Source organism: Bemisia tabaci, chromosome 4, assembly GCF_918797505.1.
Source record: "Bemisia tabaci chromosome 4, PGI_BMITA_v3".
Taxonomy (NCBI): Eukaryota; Metazoa; Arthropoda; class Insecta; order Hemiptera; family Aleyrodidae; genus Bemisia; species Bemisia tabaci.
Window position 1 is genome coordinate 14,186,546 of NC_092796.1, and position 18,429 is coordinate 14,204,974.

Here is an 18,429-nt window from a genome sequence, read left to right on the forward strand (position 1 = left end):
TTTCAGTCAGAAATTTAAATTCCGATTCTTCGATCCGACTTGACACAAATCGTTTCTCTGAAATTTTTGTCACCGTGCATTAAGAACCCTTTTTCAACAGAGACCCACAATCGTCGATTTTCTCTTTTCTTTTTTAAATTTTGTTCTCTCAATTTCTGATGATTTTATTTTGTTTAAAAATAAAATATGAATAGAATACAATTTTATTTGTTCTAAATTTTACAAAAAATTCCATTGCATTCCATTTGTAAAAATAGAAACTAAGAAAACTATGGTTCCGTTGAATGAAAGGAATCAGTAATATTTTGAGTAATGTTACAAAACTGAATTGGTCAATTTCTTTCTTCACTCTTTACTCTTCACTCACTGGATGTTTCAATTTTTCTTTAAGAACAAAAAAAAAAGATTATTGCAAAGACAGCTACTCACAACGATGGAGAACGCAGATGAGCACAAGAATGAAAATGAAGAGAAGTGGGATAAAAATCCAGAAAGGTAACCCAGATTTTGTATCATGGATGATCAATTGATGATTGGCATCCAAATCGTATGAATCACTAATTTCGCTGAAGTTGCTCCATCCATACATGTTTTTAGAGCACACTCGAAACTGATACTGACAGTTCGGTGATAGTTCCGTGACAATCCAATAATTCTCTGAAACAAGAAATACTTTCAATTTTAATTCAATTTATTATGGAATCTCTTTTGTTGAACATAGATTCAAGCAGAACAAATGAATTTACCATAGCTGCAGAAATGTTGCAAAAACGCTGCAGAAACGTTGCCGCAATGTTACTTTTACCCATGGCCATGAGTAACATTGAAGCAACGTTTCTACAACCTTTTCAGGTACCATTGACTGGGCACGATCAACGACTAAATACTGTGTTTATCAATATTAAAGTCCATCTCATTATGGTCAGTCATAAATATTTACTAATTATGTGACCGAAAATAGTAAAAAACATAGTTACACTTACAAAATTTGTGGTTACGAGACATACTGTGAAAAATTTTTGATTAATAAATAAGAAAAGAATGATGATTTTTTACTTCAAAATGCATATTGTATAGAAAAATGGGTAAAAAAAATATCGACGGTGTAATTCGGCAATCGCATAACTCGGTTTGCGACGTCGCAGACTCCCTGTCATATTTTATTTTTTCAACGGAAAACTACTCAACGGCAATTCTTTAAAACTGCCGTGATTTTTCTTCGCTGTGCGAAGAAAATTCTGCAAAAACTTCAAGGAATGATGTCAATTTGTTCTCCTTTAAAAAAATAACATAGAGGTGGATATTTTCAGACACCGCAAACGAGTTATGTGATTGCCGACTTACACTGTCGATATGTACCTGTTCCATTGTAGTAAAGAGTCCAGTTATTAGAGACAAACTCGGAAGAATTGTCTGCGGTCAGAGAATTACTTATAGGTAGTGCAGACAGATCTTTCTTTTTCCCTTCCAATCTGTAGAGCTCAATTGTACCTCCATTCTCCTTTGATGATTCCCATGTTATTTTGTACACAGCACCAAACAAACTTTGAATAAAAGGCGCCCCAGGAGGACTTGGTTTATCACCTGAAAGAACAAGAGAATGAGAGTAGATACATATTAAAAGTATGGAAGTCATTTCATGGATATTCTACTTATTTTTCAAACAAAGGTTAAAGATATCATAATGTATGTAACAAGCAACACTAAAATTTTTGCTGAAAAAGCTATGTCAATTTGTATTATGTTTGGTAGAAAACACGATGGTCAGATCCGAATTTGACTTTCTTGTCAGAAAAAAGTTTTTGACGTTCAACCCTGGTACTGATTTTCAGGACATCCTTCAAAGTAAGATTGATGTAGTGACTGCATTTCAAAGATTTTTACAAAAAGGAAAGAATTTTGAATACACTACTATACTTTTTTGTACCATTTGTTTGTTCCAAAAAATTTCACATAAAATTATATGCTCAACCTGAAAGTAGCTACATACAAGGAAAATTGCAACAGTCCACAGTAGGTAACATTAAATTAGCCAGCAGTACTTTATCTGACAAAACGCAAGCCCTTTTTAAAATTAGACCTGGACTAATTACATCCTTATACGCATCAATTTCATAGAGGTCAAAATTTAATACACTCTGGGACTACCTACTTTATTTAGGCTCAAAGATTTTCAACTTGGTCGAAAATGAAAATGGAAAACCCTCAATCCCAACCAAAAAAAAAAAAAAAAAACAGAATAATTTAAAGAATGGTACATGCAGCTTACCTAGAGTCAGAAATGAAAAACGACTGTCTAAAGGCCAGATGAAAACAGGAACAAACTTTGAAAAAGTTATCGCCAATCGAAAACTGTATCGAACTTTGGGAGATAAGCCACCCAAAATATAAAATGGCTGCTTCCCTTGCTTCACCACAGGATTCCAGACATTCACTGCTGACTCGCAGAACTCTAAGACATACCTAGATCAGAGAGGTACATGAAAAATTTAAAAACTGAATAATATTTAAACACTTAGCCAAAAATATAGATTAGGTACATATTGAAAATGGAGAACTGTTAAGTTTGATAGCATTATATTCCGTTTAAAGATTTTTACCAATCGATTACTGAGCATTTTCAAAAAATAGAACATAATTTTCCTGGAATCGAGCATAGGAAACTTAAATTTACAAAAATTCCAGGAGTTTGTACAGCTCTATTTTATTGACATTACTGGATGAAAGAATTCAAACTACAAAATTGACATGGATGACCCGTTAAACCGAATTGTTTTACTTACTTCGAGTAGGGATATTCTTTTTCACCCAGCCAGGAAATATTTAGCGAACGAGAGGTGGCCGAGTTCAGAACAAGATCGTGCGGCTCAGGGTAGGTTGACACCCCGACCATGGCTGTTTCCGAATATGTCCGCCCATCATCCTCATAGAAAGTTCTGACCTAAAAAAAAGTTTAAAAAAGGATCTGAAAATTGTACTATTAAAATGAGATCTAAACTCATTACTTTCAAGACTTCAGAGTAGAAGGGGCATTGCTGATGGAAGAAGATGGATGGTCTGGAATTGGATTTTAATAAAATGCCTAACGAGCCTATCGAGATAAATTTTGAGATAAAAAAAGAACACTTATGTAAACAATGACAGTTTCACCGAGTAAAGAATGAGAGACAGTTGTCCATGTGACAAGTGAAAAAAGAGCTCCCATGGCTTTATATTTCCCCCCTGCAAGGATAAATATGCTCATGAACTTCCGACCCCTTTCTACAGCAAAATTTTCCTTTCATTTTAAGATATTCCTGAAGAACCTGTGGACCTCACTATAAATTGTTCTGCTACTGACACGATAAGATGATTTTGAGAGATCATTATGATAATAAGAAATTATCAAAATCAATAAGTGACCATCCATAGGAGAAGGAACCTTAGCAGACGTAGCCAAATTTTCGTCAAGTTGGATTGTCGGGAGAATATTTCATTTTCCTACCTGGGACTCTTCCTAGTTTACCAAAAAAAATAAGTTGTGAGTAGTTTCCAACATTATTAAGCTATCTCAAGCTGACAAATTGTAATTCGGCTAAACAATTTTGGCCCCCAAGAATAACAGATTAAAACTTTGAAACACATTTTCTTTTGACTACGTTTTTAGAACTTTAATCCTCAATCGCGTATCCATCCGTTTGATATTTTTGGGCATTTTCTGCGCGGTGTTAGCTTGAGAAAGTCTGTCTCATTGAAGAACAATTAATTTGTCCGCTTCATGACTGATGCATCCTTGCTGTGAAGTTGTGATCACTGGAAATGTCACTTTGGCAAAAATATGATGGTATGCAGAAATCGAAGTTTACCTTAATTTGATAATGCAGGTTTGGATGCAGTTTCGAAACAGTTGTACTGATCCTGTTATGAGGATAATTAAAATCCGAGACCACAGTGATTTCACCATTGTGACGAACACCATTTTCCTCTTCAGCAGTCCACGAAAGGAGAAAAGCAGGTTTAATTAGCTTAAACCTGGATGAATGATTCCATTCAACGAGAATTCGGTTGGGACTCAATGGAACAGCACTTAAGTTCTGCGGTGGTGCTGGTGCTGAAAATAAAAACAAATGGGTAGAATTTTGCACACTGTACTTTCCTGATGTGTCATTGTGTGAATGGTTGGCTTAAATTATTTGCTTTGTTTTCAAGATTCACTATTTAAACAGCCCTGCAGGGAGCATTTCCTTTTGATTCCAATTTTTTACCTAACTTAAAAAAGATTTCTCTCCTGAAAGTTTTTGCATGTAAGAAAGCCCCTTTCCGATGAATAATTGCAGATTGACCGAAAATCAAAAACAGTAGCAATGAAGATTACTTGCCACTTTCTTCAGTAAAAAATAAAAATTCGAGGAAAGATAAAAAAAATTTGTACTTAAGTCAAAACAACATACCTCCAACAGCAGTTCTAAGGACTATTAGGGGGCCCAAGGAAAGATCTGACAACCCCAAATCAGAAAAATAGTTCTGAACAGCTACTCTAAAAACGTATTGCTCATAAGCTTTGAGATCTTCAATTTTAATGACATGTTCATAGGTCATCTGAAAAAGTTTTGAATAAATGCAACATTAAAAAAGAGATCATACAATGAAACAAGTGGGTAAGGATTACACAAAGAGGCTGAATGGTTGATGAAAATTTCTTTTCTTTCGCTAAATTGTTTGATCAATTTTTTAAAAGTTTTTCTTCCCAGATTATGTTGATCACACAACAAATCGACATAAACAGCGCAATTCTCCCTAACCTTGAAAAAAAAAAAGAGCACCTCTCTGACAGCAAAACAGGACGACACTCATTTAAACCGCAATGATAGTTTAGTATGAAAAGTACAACATAAACACAGAGACAATATAAGTGTAGAATAAAACAGACAATGGCGGAGTCTCTCTACTTTTCACCAATCCCATCTTGCCCTTGAGATCCAAGCAGACTGGGACCTTTTGGTTCAGTGTCCTTTATTACTGGTTTCCATCAATGCCTCAGGTTGACTCTTGAAATACGAGAGCAGCTAAGATTTGTATGTCGAACACATTTCTACACATTTGAGTATTCCCGCAGAGTATTCATGATTCTTGATTTAGAAGGGAAGGGGCACAATGAATAAATAGGAAAATATTATTCATTGTCTTCAAAAAGTCTTACTTTTAAAAAAAATGTATCACAGCTTAAAGACTGACTTACAATTTTCCAGCAATCGCTTAGGTCGATGGCACATCTAGATGTGCTGTTATTGCTGACGGAACCATAATAAACTGCATAACGATAAATGGGCGTTGATATGAACCTGCAAGAGTCATCTTTATCCAATGTAGGTATTTTTAATGTAATTGAGTGGTCCGTTTTGTTCAGCATAGAGACAGCCACAGAATGCTTCATTGGCACCAGACACTTTGCATCTGGAAAAAAAAGGAATAAATGAGTAAAAAGTTCCACCATACGCTATAGCATTAACTAAAATTCATCACATGCACAGAAAATCTAAGAAGTAAGGGTTGCAACTTGCATTTAGAGAGTTGTCTTCCTGAATAGAGACATGAGTTTTAGGTATGATAATTTAATTTGACTATGCATTAGTTGAGATTATAATTTGTTGTTGTTAAGGGACACAGTAAGATTAACCTGAAAAAAATTTATACGCCATTTGCCAGAAGGATTAGGTAAACGATTTCTTTGTCATAGACTATCAAGTTAGATTGACGCACAAATATCTTCATATACCGTACAGCTTTGTAATAAATCGATAGGGCAACCCATTTAAGAGCAAAGTGAAAATTCACAAGGATAAATTTACTAAAAGTGATTGAATGGATAAACTTTACAGGATGCTGTGTTCTCAGCTAACTGGAAGTAAACAAAGGCTAATTGTAAATTTTAAGAATTATTGTAAGTCAAATATTTCTTCCAAGTTATCTCATGAGCTTGAGGCAAAGTTTTGAAATGTGTAAGAGAATTTGTTTTCCTTTTGTATAAGATTCTGCAGAATCAATCAAGGATTACAGTCTTGTCTCGTTCATAACATTCTCAAATGGAAAGTAAAGGGAGAACGTTGTTTCCAGAAAAACTTTATTTCAAGAATTACTAAAACGGGAAATGACTGGCCAGGACTTTGAAAAATGAAAGATGTTTCCGGAGAAACATTAATTCAAGAAATGTTATGAAGAGATATGACTGTCTAAAAAATAAAGCGGTGCAGTCACAAAAGTTACAGAAATTTAAGAAAAATAAACATCTCTATAAGAACAGATGAAATATGGTGGACTTGAATATCAAAGATAAATATTATTACCAGGATAAGGTTGAAGGTGGGATCCTACAGCTAGAATTTTGCTGATCTCAACAGATGAGAAAGAAGAGAAAAGAGGTGAATCACTGACTAGAAGACCGTCAGTTTCATTTTTCATGGCTGAATAAATTATCTGCCGGTTATAGCTTGACCAATATATGTATTTACTGTCAGAAGTTAGAGACGTTAAAGGCAAATCTGGAAAAAGAGAGAAGACAAAGACATTAATCAGAGTTCAAGTTAAGCACATCTTCTAATTTATTGATCCACTCTTCCAATGCAACACACTTGCAATTAAGTCTTGCACCCCTAAGTAAAACAGATGCGATACTTTGATTCACAGCAAATACATTAAAATAATCTTTGTACGAATGGCTTCATCTCCTACTATATAGACTTTTTAATGGCAAAAATACGATGGCTGACTTTTACAATAATCAATCAGAGTTGAATAATTAACATTAGAAGATGTATTCGATTTCTGTGATTGACACTTGTGTGGAAGAAAAGCCTCTCTCACAATTTTAAGGACTGAAAAATTATAATAAAATAAATCATATATATTTTGATTACCATTTGGCTCATTCTTGACAGAAGTGATCAGAGTGACACATGGGCAACCACTCACATCTGTGGACCAAATTTTCTTATGTTTTTCATCGTACCAGAGTACCCGAGCTTCCAGATTCTCATTATATTCTATGGATAACACCTGGCTCATAATGCTGTCGGTGGGACAATCACATGAGTTCCTCCTTTTCCTGCAAGGGACAGAAAACAAAACAAAGGTATTTATAACAGGAAGTCCAGAATTCAGTGAATTACTTATGAGAGCATTTTGTGAATTTCTTTCTTCTCTCTTTCGGCAACCCAGGAATAGCATTTTAAAGAAAAAAACCGAAGTAGGGTCTTTAATGGCCGCAATCTTGTTCCAGTCACGACTCTCAAATTGCTTCTAGATAAAAAATCACTTTTCAGATTGTGGCCATTCCTCCTCCTCCTTCTTTACCATGGAAATTCAATATTTTTAGTTTACCAAGACTTCTTAAACTTTTAAAATAATTGGCACTTTGCATTTCTTTAAGCAGTTTTGGCATAACACGACACATAACGCAATACTTTTCTTCCCTCTACGGCATGACATAATTTATAAATAGCCTCTAAGTAGATGATAATATTTGCAACTCAATACCTACACACTTTCAGATTAGGTTGCTCAGATGAAAAGACCGGAGTTCGCAAATTCTTGGGACAAGAATGAAAGCATGAAAAAATATATGTATTACACTGAAAATCTCAGAATATGAACATTTCAGTAGACCCCTCACCTGAGATTCAAAAAAATTTTTTTGCTTTTAAATATTTCTTTTTTTAAGATTAAAAAGAACCAACCAATTCAACTTACCTAGATTTCTGCGAGTCAAACAAAGGCTGAATATCTGATCCATTAAATTTGCTAGACATTAGACTGTTAGTCTTATCCTCATTTTCTTCGATCCATAGGATGAGGCTGTGAGAAGGGAAAAAAATTGAAAAATTTAAAATTTTTGAAGAAAACAAATAATATTTTCATGACTTTCTTTCTAATGTTAGATTTCAATTGAGGAAAAAGTGACACACCTATTTTGGCTTCTCTCACAAATAAGGTGACTTCCTGCAGGTTTCGACCTGTGACTTTATGGACTAAAAGCGAGAACTTTTTTGATGCCTAACACAGTAGAATAGACTGTGTAGTTGACATGCAAAAAAAAAAGATTACAAAGTGACAAACCTTTGAAGTGGAGCAACTTGAAGGCATATAATAGAGGACTGGCGACTGAATAATGATGAGACAGCTCCATTGTTTAAATTTAAAGCATAAACATGGGACATTTTTGTATCGCTTTCAGACCAAAAAATAATGCGACCAACCCAATCAACTGCTAATGCTTGCCCAGTGCCATTCAGTATTGTTAACTAAAAGAAAGGAGTCAGAAAAATATACAGATGCTCATAAAAGGTGAAAAAGTCAATCATTAATTAATTATGGGTTTCATTCTTAATTCACTCAGAGTTTTCCTTTTGCGAAACATACATTAAGCCAGCAGAATTGAGGATGAAGAAATGATTCACTTGTCCATACCCCGTCCTGGAGAATTCGAATTTTATTTTTAAATGGAGGAAATATGCCATCAAATGATGGCTAGCTTGGTTTTGTGCACGGTTATGGCATTGACTCAATCCATATGCTCCTGCTATTAATCTTTGTTTACTTTTTCAATTTCAAAAATGTGCAAATCCTTTTTGAAAATTGTAAGGTAAGAGATTTTCAGATTCTGACAGCAGGCTTATTATTTTTAAGCAATTTTGAAAAAAAAAACCATTCATAAATTTGCCCAAATTGTAGTTTTGAACAGGCTCATTTGCTAAACTGAGTAAAATCAATATCAAAAGGTCACTTTTATTTCTGAGAGAATGAGGGAGGAAATGCTTGTGTTACTTGAAAATGTTGTCTTACTTTTATCTTCTGCGCTGCATTAAGAGGTGCACTCCACATTATTTTGTTGTTATCAATCCAGAAGACTTGGTTCTCAAAAAAGTTTGCAGCAAAGTCAATTGCTGGGCTGGGCGTCGAGAAATGAGTAATGCTAGTGTGATTATCAAAGTCCAAACACATCAGGGCCTCAGAGGAGAAAAATAGAAGTTTTGGGAGAGGCGTAAGCTGAGATGTGTTGGTGGATACATCCAAAGTAAAGTCACTGCAACCTCCCTTGTTACATGCACTTACCTGAGCAAAAAAATAAACAAAGGGAGAAGTTGCAGGCGTCTGAAATTTGATAAAGCCCATCCCCGCTAATCCTCGGACTATTCAAACTAATTTTTCGAAGGACTGATTTTTTTTTTTTTTTTTTTCCAACACATTTCTTGTACTTCCTTTTGGCGAGCAGAGCAAACCTATTGTAATGACTCCTTCCTAATTCTTACTGGTTTGCTTTCGCAACATGCACTCATACTTCTCTGCTCTCACCTATGCTGTATAAATATTTAATGTACCATTTAATTTCAAAATTTTGTTTACTTCATCATATCTACATGTAAACAAACACATTGTTTCATTCTTTATTAAAATATGGAGAGAAAAAAATCTTGAAATGCTAATTGTGGAAATGCTATACAATTACACAAAAATTTCAGCGTCCTAATCAGTTTTTCAAGTCTTGCAAATATTCCACCTTCCTTAATTATATTAACTGATAGCGAGATTTAAACATACCGGAACAGATGATATCCATTTCTGTTCACATATAATAAAATTTAAGCTAGGAAACTGCATACTGCAAAAATAAATGGTCACTGGTTTAAAAAAACAGTAAAAAAAAAGAGTGATTATAACATTGACCTTACTTGAAAGTGAACGGTTGCATTGAATGGTATTTCAAAAGTGGAGTATTCGAGAACGTCCATGGACACTTCATGATTCATTTTGCAATCACTTTGATTCAATGCATAATAGTAGAATAATCGGTAGGATGTAATTTCACCATTTGGAAACGCAGGCACAGACCATCGAAAAGTCGTTTTTACATTCTGTAAGGAGAAAAAAATAAGATTTTAACCAATTAAAAACTGCTAGCGTACTATGATAATTAAAAATAGAGTTTTACACATTAGCCTTGGATCGAATTAATCGATGGACGGTTAATTAAAGTGAGTCTAGGCTGCAGCTAGTCTGATCATGGATCTTTAAAGAATATTTTCTTTAAAGAAACGTACCACAAAAGTTTTTAGTAAGTAATTTTTTTTTTAAAAATTCTAGGTAACTGCTTGAATTATACTATGTACCATGAGAAAACTCAAACATTCAAGTTTGTATTACTCTCTTGTAGCCTTTCATGGTTCAAATTTTGACCATTTTTTAACAATAAGCAGATTAGACTTTTAAAAAAGAGTATTTCTGAAAACTCTTTTTGTAAATTCAATCATCTACAGTTGAAATAGTGTATTCTCCGGATATTTTTCCACAGCAATTTCTGGCACCATAAAAAGTTCTCTCTTCAATTATTTTTATTGGAATGACGTTTCCAAAATAAAGCCGGTTCAATACAAAAAATTAGGTCACATAATTTTTATAGGAAATGGATGATCAAACAAAGACTGGTGCATTCCTGTCAATGAATAATTTCTTATGGAAACTGAATAATTTTCTCCAATTGATTCACATTTGTTGCCCGTCCTGAGTACGTAATTAGAGGTGTTGTCACCTGAGTTGACATTTATTTACTTTCCGTTTGCAAATGACTGCGTTTCAGTCGTCGAATAGGAATCAGGGAGTGACCACTAACAACGTTGCTGCCATCGAGCTGCTGTCAGTCCTCAATCAGCAGTCACTTACAAAAATTGCTGTTGCCTGCAAACCTTGCTGTTGCTTTTGAACCTTGCTGTCGCTTGCTTGCTATCGGCACCTCTAATGATGACTGAATGGTGTCACTTCAAGTAACACTTTAAATTACAAGATGACATTAAGATATTGAGGGCAAGATTTTGCGTTACCTTAGTCATTTGAAGAGGACTATGCACGTGCTCCACAAAAATTCGAGCGTTGAGGGGAAGAGAAGGAGCTGATGGAGGTGAGTGGACAACAGCATGGGTAGGATTGGAAGAGGCCCAATACGTAAAAGCACGAATGCTAATTTTTAAGGGCGTGTACGGACGTACTCCCTCATACGCCAAACATGGACTGGTTAATTCGCTCTGGAATAATAAGTTCAAGAGTGAACAATTTTTCAAGGATTGACAAAAATTAATCAAAAGGGCCTACAGAAAATGTATACATTAAAGCACTCGGCAAAGTTTTTTTAATCAAAAGTTCATGAAGAACGAATCACATGAAAGGAAGTCTTGAAATCAACTCTTTAACCAGATATGAGCATTTACAATTAAAATTGATCAAATGGCAAACCTACTAATGATGTTACAAGTAACTTCAATTTGATCTGTGTAAATATTTGTTCAAGGGTTGATTTCCGATCGCCTTGAAAAGTTTAAATCGTTTTCTGTGGAAAATTTTGAAGAGAACATTCAGGAATTTTTCTAGTTTAGACCTTGTCTAGTGGCCACTTGACAGACTAATAAACTTCACGTCTCTGTTTCCAGCATAATCAGATAAAATTCTATACTTTAAAAGGTAATATTCCGTCAAGCAACAATGTCAAAACAATAGCTATGATCATTCCTCACTTCTATCTGCCCACATAATTTGCCTCAGAGCCATCTATGGATAAAAAATTTCAGCAGCTCGGCTTTGTAATATATTGAATCCATTACAATAATTTTTGTTAGAAATGAAACTAAATGAATAAATTTACCTCAAAATCTTTGTCTTGATCCTTGATTTTGATCTCATAAAATAATTCTCCAAAATTGATATTGACGACAGGATTCCAGGTTATGTTAAACAATTTGAAGGTTCCATCCACTCGGATAGAAGTATTATCCACTGAGTCCGGTACAACTTTGATGGAATCTAGAGTGAAACCAGCTAAAATCAGATTACATTAATATGCAAAAATTATTCAACTTTTACTTGAAGTTTACTTAAAGGGATTAAAAGTAGCGGAACAAAATTTCATTGTTGAACTAACTTCAAAATTTTTGAGTTCCTTTAAAAATTTGATTTGTTTTGATTTTAGAAAATACAACATAAGTATAGAAATTGAACAAAAGTTGCAGTATTCTGCAACAATCATTGAACTTAAGAAAGACGCCAAGGGGAATTTCAACGGGATGTCATTGAGAAGATGCACAAAAGTTTTACATAGTCTCTTCATTCAAACATCACTTCATACTGCCATGCTTCAAATTTAAGAATTTTGAAACGAGAATATTTTCATTCCACCTTTCATTACCACACAAAACAAAAATCATAGTATATCAAAAGTGAATGAGAAACTATAATCAGGATGTTAATTGCTTTCTTGAAATTTTTGACAAAAAATACTGAAAGGTTCTTCTGGCGGTTAAAAAAATAGGGTCTCGAGAAGGTAAACTGCTTTCAGTCACAAGAAGAGTGAAATTTACCAATTTGATAATAAAAGCTGGATATTATTCCATTTAGTCTTCCTGACATTTATGACTCATTTGCTGCAACACACGATCTTTAAGAATGGTTCTACAACACAGAATTATACAATTAAATTGAACCTTCTGTATTCTATTTCTTATCGATCAGGTTAATTTTCTTTCTTTCTCAGAAATCAGCTAAAGTATCTAAGTAAGGACACAAATTCTTCAAGCTGTCAAACAAATCCATATGAATAATACACTTAAGAGATAATTCAAGAAGAATATTTATCCTCTTGTGAATTAAAGGGAAAACTCCGGTGATGCACAGTAACTAAAATTGACATGTAAGAGGGAAATCCAAGGAAAAAAAGGCTCTCACAAATTTTAGTACAGAAGATAAAAAACGTGATGGCTAAGACTCACTCATGATTTTATATTTGGCTACTTCTATCAGGAAACGGACCACGGAGTACCTCAAGGTAAATTTCATGGGGGTCAAGCTTTACATAATGAGCAAGATTGTACACAGAATAAAACTGTAACTGACCTGGAATAGTATGAACGTTGGGGTCAAACACATGAACAGTATTGAGATTTGAGAGGGCACCTTCTGATATTACAGCGGTATTTTTGCACGCTTTGTCTCCAATTACAGTAGTGTTGGAGTCTTGAAGCCATAATAAATGTCCGTCTAAATACCTCAGTGGCCCTAAAAACATCAAAAAAATTTTAATAAAAATTTGATAATCAATGATTCGCAGTAACTTTTGTCTGGACCCCATGAGGTGGCGGCTGAGGAGTGGAGTCAGTGACTGGCTTAGGATATTGTTTAGGGGTTAAATCTTAGATAAATTGGCTCATCCACACAACCCATGGTCAAGAAGTAGCCAATCAACCCTTAAATAATACACCAAGTGGCTCACCTGACTCCGCCCTTCAAACGCCACTGAATAGCTTGAGCAGCAGGTTGAACAGTTTTTCCTCAAGCCAAGTAATACCCCAGACCCTCACTGTAGACTTGATCATTTTATTATTTCATTTATACTTAAAGAGTGGTTCACTATTTGTGTGACTTATGTATGAGAGAAAGGAACTTGAAAGTGCCAGAAAACTCTCTCTCTTAGTTGAGATGTTGGCACCAATATTTAGAGCTAACATTTGTTGATCCAAGTTTAAGAAATGTCTATTTCATAAACTCAGAGGTTTGCAATTTAAATAATTTAGTTTTTAAAAAAAAAAAATTAAAATTAGTCTAATAAGTCATGTTCAAGACTCAAAATTGTCCGACTCTGATTATATTTAGCGTCATTTTGCTCCCACAATTGATGTTAAATTGATAAGACCACTTGCGACTCACTTTTTAGGATACTAACCAGCGTTTTCTGATGAAAAATCGAAGTCTGATTGTTCACCTAACTGGACAAAAATTTCTCCCATTAATACTTTTATGAACAAAACTAGCAAGCCATCTGTGATCAAACAGAAGAATTAAATAGTTTAATGAAAAGACTTAATTTTTGCAGTTAGAATTTTAACTGCAGCTTATAATTTCTCTATTTACCAACTACTCAATATAGTGTCCTGAAGATTTTTGTGATTTTTCTTCCTGTTCAAAGATATTTTGTAAGCATTGTACGTGATAAAATTAGCTCAGTTTTTTCAAAAATTAAAATTAAGTCAGAAATTATGAAACTTTACAATCAAGAAATAAGATTTCAAAATTTATCTATCGATAAGTTCTTTGAGGATTTGGTCAAATTCTAAATTCATTTAATTTCCTAACAAAGGATCAATAACATACTAGATACCCCAAAATTCAAAATGTTTTGTTGAGACTACTGAGAGAATTTTGATTGAGGCTTTGATAAACGTTTAGGAAGGACAGAGACTTTTTTTTTAACCCCACCAAAACATACTCCAAACATTTACCTTGTAAATTTGAAGATTCTAAAGTTATGACATGAATAGGACTGATTTGATCATTCAGTGATGGATCTGCCATGAATGCCTTGAAAAGAGAAGATCCTTCATAGCTGCGCACAATCCAATAAACTGAGCGATCTTCCATGTCTAGAGTAAGTCCAATCACTATAAAAAATATTAAAAGGCAACATTGAAATCCTCAGCCTCGAAAGGTACGATGAGGATTGGATTTGAGACCTTAGGCACAATCTCAACAAATATCAATGATGTATGAGTGCAGAATTTTCCAAGCTTCTACTTTTTCACACGCCCGTCAGCTGGCTTTCCACATTTTTCTCATTGAATTCCCTCAAAATTTCTGACCAACTTTCAAAAAAGATGACCTTTTCCTTCTTTATTTCCTTTGATTCCTCACTTTTGGAGCTTGACAAATTTTCCTCCCCCCTCATTTTCATGTCCTCGCCTGGGCGTGTGATTGGACATTTTTTGCACACCTACAATAGTGAGTGACTATGACTTTCGTAACTTTTTGATTAAAGACAATTGGAATAGACATGGTCATATTGAAGTTACAGAAATTCAAATGGAAGAAAATCACCGCTTTTGGGACTGTATTACTGTTTAATCAGTAGCTTTTTTTTGTGCAATTTAGACGTCTAATATCATCATCCATGAAACGATACCGCCCAAGAATAATTTGAAAACTCTCACAAAAAAGTGGTGAAAGTTTTTTTCTGACATTTCAAATGAAGGACAAGTGGGTAGCAAAACTTTCAATTCCTACTATAGTGCTATCTTATAAAATTCTATTTCGTGAGAAGTCGGATAAATTGTTAAATTCACAATAGAGATAACATTTTCATCCTTAATTAATGTTTGTCAAAAAGGCCAGAGTGGCTGTTTTGTTCCTTAGATAATAATTGGGGATTCCTGGATACAAAAAAAGGGCTTCTTAAATCCAGTTTTCCAGAGTCTCTGTTGCTAATTTATGTCTTGTAGAAGAATCTATTAGGCGATTTCTATAAAATGATGGTTATTTCATAATGACTCCACTAAAGTAAAACGTAAGGAACCAGTTTTACCTCTCCTACCCGAAAATGGTTCAGACGGGTAAAGGGAGCGTTTTTTGCGGCCATTCAAGTGGGCTATCTCCACTGCATGACCTGTTGACCAGTACAGGTAACCACCAACAGAATCTACGTTGAGCTCTTTGGCAACGGTGAGAACAGGTAATATCTCTGGCTCGCTTCCATCCAAGTTACCACGTGTCAACTGTTAAGTAAATAGAACTGCTATTAATGAACAACACTAGTAACATTAATACATACTATTTAGGATACAAAAGATTATTTTCCATCAAAAACTTGCCTTTTGCATGTTTTTTGGTCTCCTGAAAAATATGCCTCCATGCATAAAGGTCCCTTTTTCTCAGGATGGTCATAGTTATTTACTAAGCTTTGAACACTGCTACATTAACAGGGGCCTCCTCTTAATGTAGCAGTGTTCAAAGCTTAGTAAATGAGACTCCGCAAGGGAGTGGTACGTATTTGAAGGATACACTTTCACACCGATTAACAATAGAAACAAATAATCCTCTCATATGTGGTAGGTCATAAAATTCAAGGAAAATGAATAAAAAAGGTTGACTTTTTAGTATACAACCATATAAGAAAGATACGCATAATGGAAAGGAGAAAAACAACCAAATTACCTTGACTTGTAAATACAATACAGCCAAAAAAAGGTCATAATTGAAAGAAATTAGCTTTAAGATGTTTAAAAAAAATTAGAACTATGAGAAGACCACTTCAAGTAACAGCAAGGGATGATTCTGTGCTTGGAGCCCCATCCCTCCTCGAATCTCATTCCTCACCAGCTCCAAACAACAATTATTTGAGGCAATCAGACTTGGGTCGCCTAGCTCAAAATTGAATCTGGAACCTCCTGATCATAGAATCTCACACTTCACTGCCGTTGTCACAAACTTGGAAATGTTAACTTTTTGTTTTTCCCTTCTCTTTCTATCTCTCTTTTCTGCTTGTTTTCGCTACCAACTTACCCTAAATACGCATTTGTGTTGCCGTGTTGCTGCCATCGCAAATAAAGATTTATCTTATCTTATTAGCTACATAAACCACACCACAAAAAGCTGGCATGCATAAACTCGCCAAATGGGACCTTGATATCAAAGAAACTATGATTGTCATGTTAAAAGTAAGATCAGATTATGTTAGCTGTCATTTTATTTATTACTGTAATCAGCAATATACTAGTAACTCACCATTTGCTGTTTGGGATTAGACCAATAGAGCCGATTGGCAATCCAGTCTATTGAAATGCTGCCTACAGAATCGATGCCTTTTAACTTCCCACTGGTCTTGTCAGTTACATTAAACCAGTGAATATGACTAGTATTTGATACCAAGAAGAGCTTGTCTTTGATCCACGCTATGTCATTTACACGGTAATTTTCATACCCTTCCTAAAAAGGAGAAAAAAGCAAGAGTTTCAATTTATAATTCCAGAAAAAGGTTCAAAATTTCATTTCTAATTTATGTTCGAAACATCATTTCAAAGCGTTATTTCAATTAAATTTTGAAACGGAGTTCAAGAATGTCTTTCCGGGCACAAGGTTTGGGGTTTCAATTCCCTTCAGAACATTTTAACCGGGGACAACGATAGGTGTTCATCAAGACTCAGGAAAAAGTAAATTTGAACCTTATGGAACACAGAGCTTTAGCTCCAGTCGCTGGAAAATGTACTGTATTCCAAAAAATGTGTTTCATCGCAAAACTCTTTAAGTCTTTTATTATTTACCTAAGAGGTATGGGCATTAAAATATCAGTTTATTTTACAGGTAATAATCTGCAGGACATTGTTACCTAATCGAGTATCGATGGGGAAACTCTGTAACCACAAACCTCTGTTTGCGGTGTTGCAGACCTCCAGTTATACTTTATTTTTTTAATGGAAAATTATTCAACATCAAATCTCAAAACTTTCGTGATTTTTTTTCTTTCTGTGAAGGGAATTCTGTGAAAACTTTGAAGAATAATAGTGATTTGTTCTTCTTTGATAAATAAAAAGGGAGAGGAGATTTTAAAACACCGCAAACGAGATTCGTGGTTTGATGGTTCCACCTTCGATACATTAATTAGGAAACGAGTTATGTGAAATTCTGTCAAATTCACCTACTTTTAAACTGTCTTTAGTGATCAATGTTGTCACATTGTCTCCAGTAACATCAGAAGAAAGCAATCCGTGAGTAGTGGACCAAAGTATAGAGGCAGATCTGGTCATTGTCTGCCCTTTGAATTCCTCCGACCATGGTCCTTGACCGGATGATGTTACAGCTGCAACTTTGATACTGTATTCCGTTCCTGGAAGTAAACTTGTGATAATATGCTTTGACACATTGACATTCCAGATTTTGAGGATGTTGTTTTTATGTTTCACGCACAGTTTGTAAGACCATCCTTGCCAAGCTCCTCTTCCTAAGGAAAGAAATAAATCGAAATCAGTGATTAAAAAATCATAAAAATCATGTGTGTAAACTATTCAAAGTAATATTAGTGGTAAAAAAATTTTAAAATATGTTAAGTTGTAGGGAGAAATGGTGCCTATCCCATTCTTTTATCATAGAAACAAAAGTAAATAGGGTTCCTTCTCTTTTAGGTTGGCGTTGCTGTTGACTCCATCCAATCTCTATATCCTCGATAAAAATGTTATGGAAAAAAAAATCATTCAAATAAGGTAGCTTTCTGTGTATTTACAGGAGGGAGGAATCATACTGTCATCTAAATTTATAGATGGAGGCTGAAATGGTGAGCCTCATTGTCACTAATGATACTTAAAACTGTACAAATCGCATGATTTTTCAGGTTTTTTTGCAAGCGCAAAGTGTTAATTAACGTAAACAAGAATCGTTATTTGCTTTTTGTGAGCAGAATTGGGTAAGTTTTCATGCTTTTACAACAGTCTACCCAAAATTTTGATGAGGAAAAAAAATTGTCTTGCTTAATTTCACACCCTGTCTTGTGGTCCATTGGTCCAGCTGGACTATTTAATTTTAATTTTAGCAGAGTGATATTATAAGCTTTCAGACAACAAATTACCTTTTCTAATTTGAACAGCAGATTGCAAA

At 34.5% G+C, this 18,429-nt stretch overlaps 1 protein-coding gene across 8 annotated transcripts in view; it reads right to left on the reverse strand.

Annotated features, from left to right (window-relative positions):
* Window positions 1-18,429, reverse strand: part of sev (receptor protein-tyrosine kinase sevenless) — a 64,798-nt gene that overhangs the window by 7,940 nt on the left and 38,429 nt on the right. For 4 of the 8 annotated variants that reach the window (XM_072299377.1, XM_072299371.1, XM_072299374.1 and 1 more), the window contains 21 exons: window positions 17,481-17,779; window positions 16,567-16,767; window positions 15,368-15,557; window positions 14,292-14,450; window positions 13,736-13,831; window positions 12,910-13,071; window positions 11,666-11,838; window positions 10,851-11,051; window positions 9,700-9,887; window positions 8,818-9,082; window positions 8,092-8,276; window positions 7,726-7,830; window positions 6,894-7,081; window positions 6,324-6,518; window positions 5,219-5,433; window positions 4,431-4,578; window positions 3,846-4,090; window positions 2,784-2,941; window positions 2,270-2,463; window positions 1,360-1,584; window positions 430-657 (listed from right to left, as the gene is read on the reverse strand). In XM_072299377.1, coding sequence (XP_072155478.1) covers window positions 430-657; window positions 1,360-1,584; window positions 2,270-2,463; window positions 2,784-2,941; window positions 3,846-4,090; window positions 4,431-4,578; window positions 5,219-5,433; window positions 6,324-6,518; window positions 6,894-7,081; window positions 7,726-7,830; window positions 8,092-8,276; window positions 8,818-9,082; window positions 9,700-9,887; window positions 10,851-11,051; window positions 11,666-11,838; window positions 12,910-13,071; window positions 13,736-13,831; window positions 14,292-14,450; window positions 15,368-15,557; window positions 16,567-16,767; window positions 17,481-17,779 — 4,020 coding nt within the window. The remainder of the gene's footprint in view (window positions 1-429; window positions 658-1,359; window positions 1,585-2,269; window positions 2,464-2,783; window positions 2,942-3,845; window positions 4,091-4,430; window positions 4,579-5,218; window positions 5,434-6,323; window positions 6,519-6,893; window positions 7,082-7,725; window positions 7,831-8,091; window positions 8,277-8,817; window positions 9,083-9,699; window positions 9,888-10,850; window positions 11,052-11,665; window positions 11,839-12,909; window positions 13,072-13,735; window positions 13,832-14,291; window positions 14,451-15,367; window positions 15,558-16,566; window positions 16,768-17,480; window positions 17,780-18,429) is intronic. The other 4 variants (XM_072299372.1, XM_072299373.1, XM_072299376.1 and 1 more) reach the window with 4 other exon arrangements.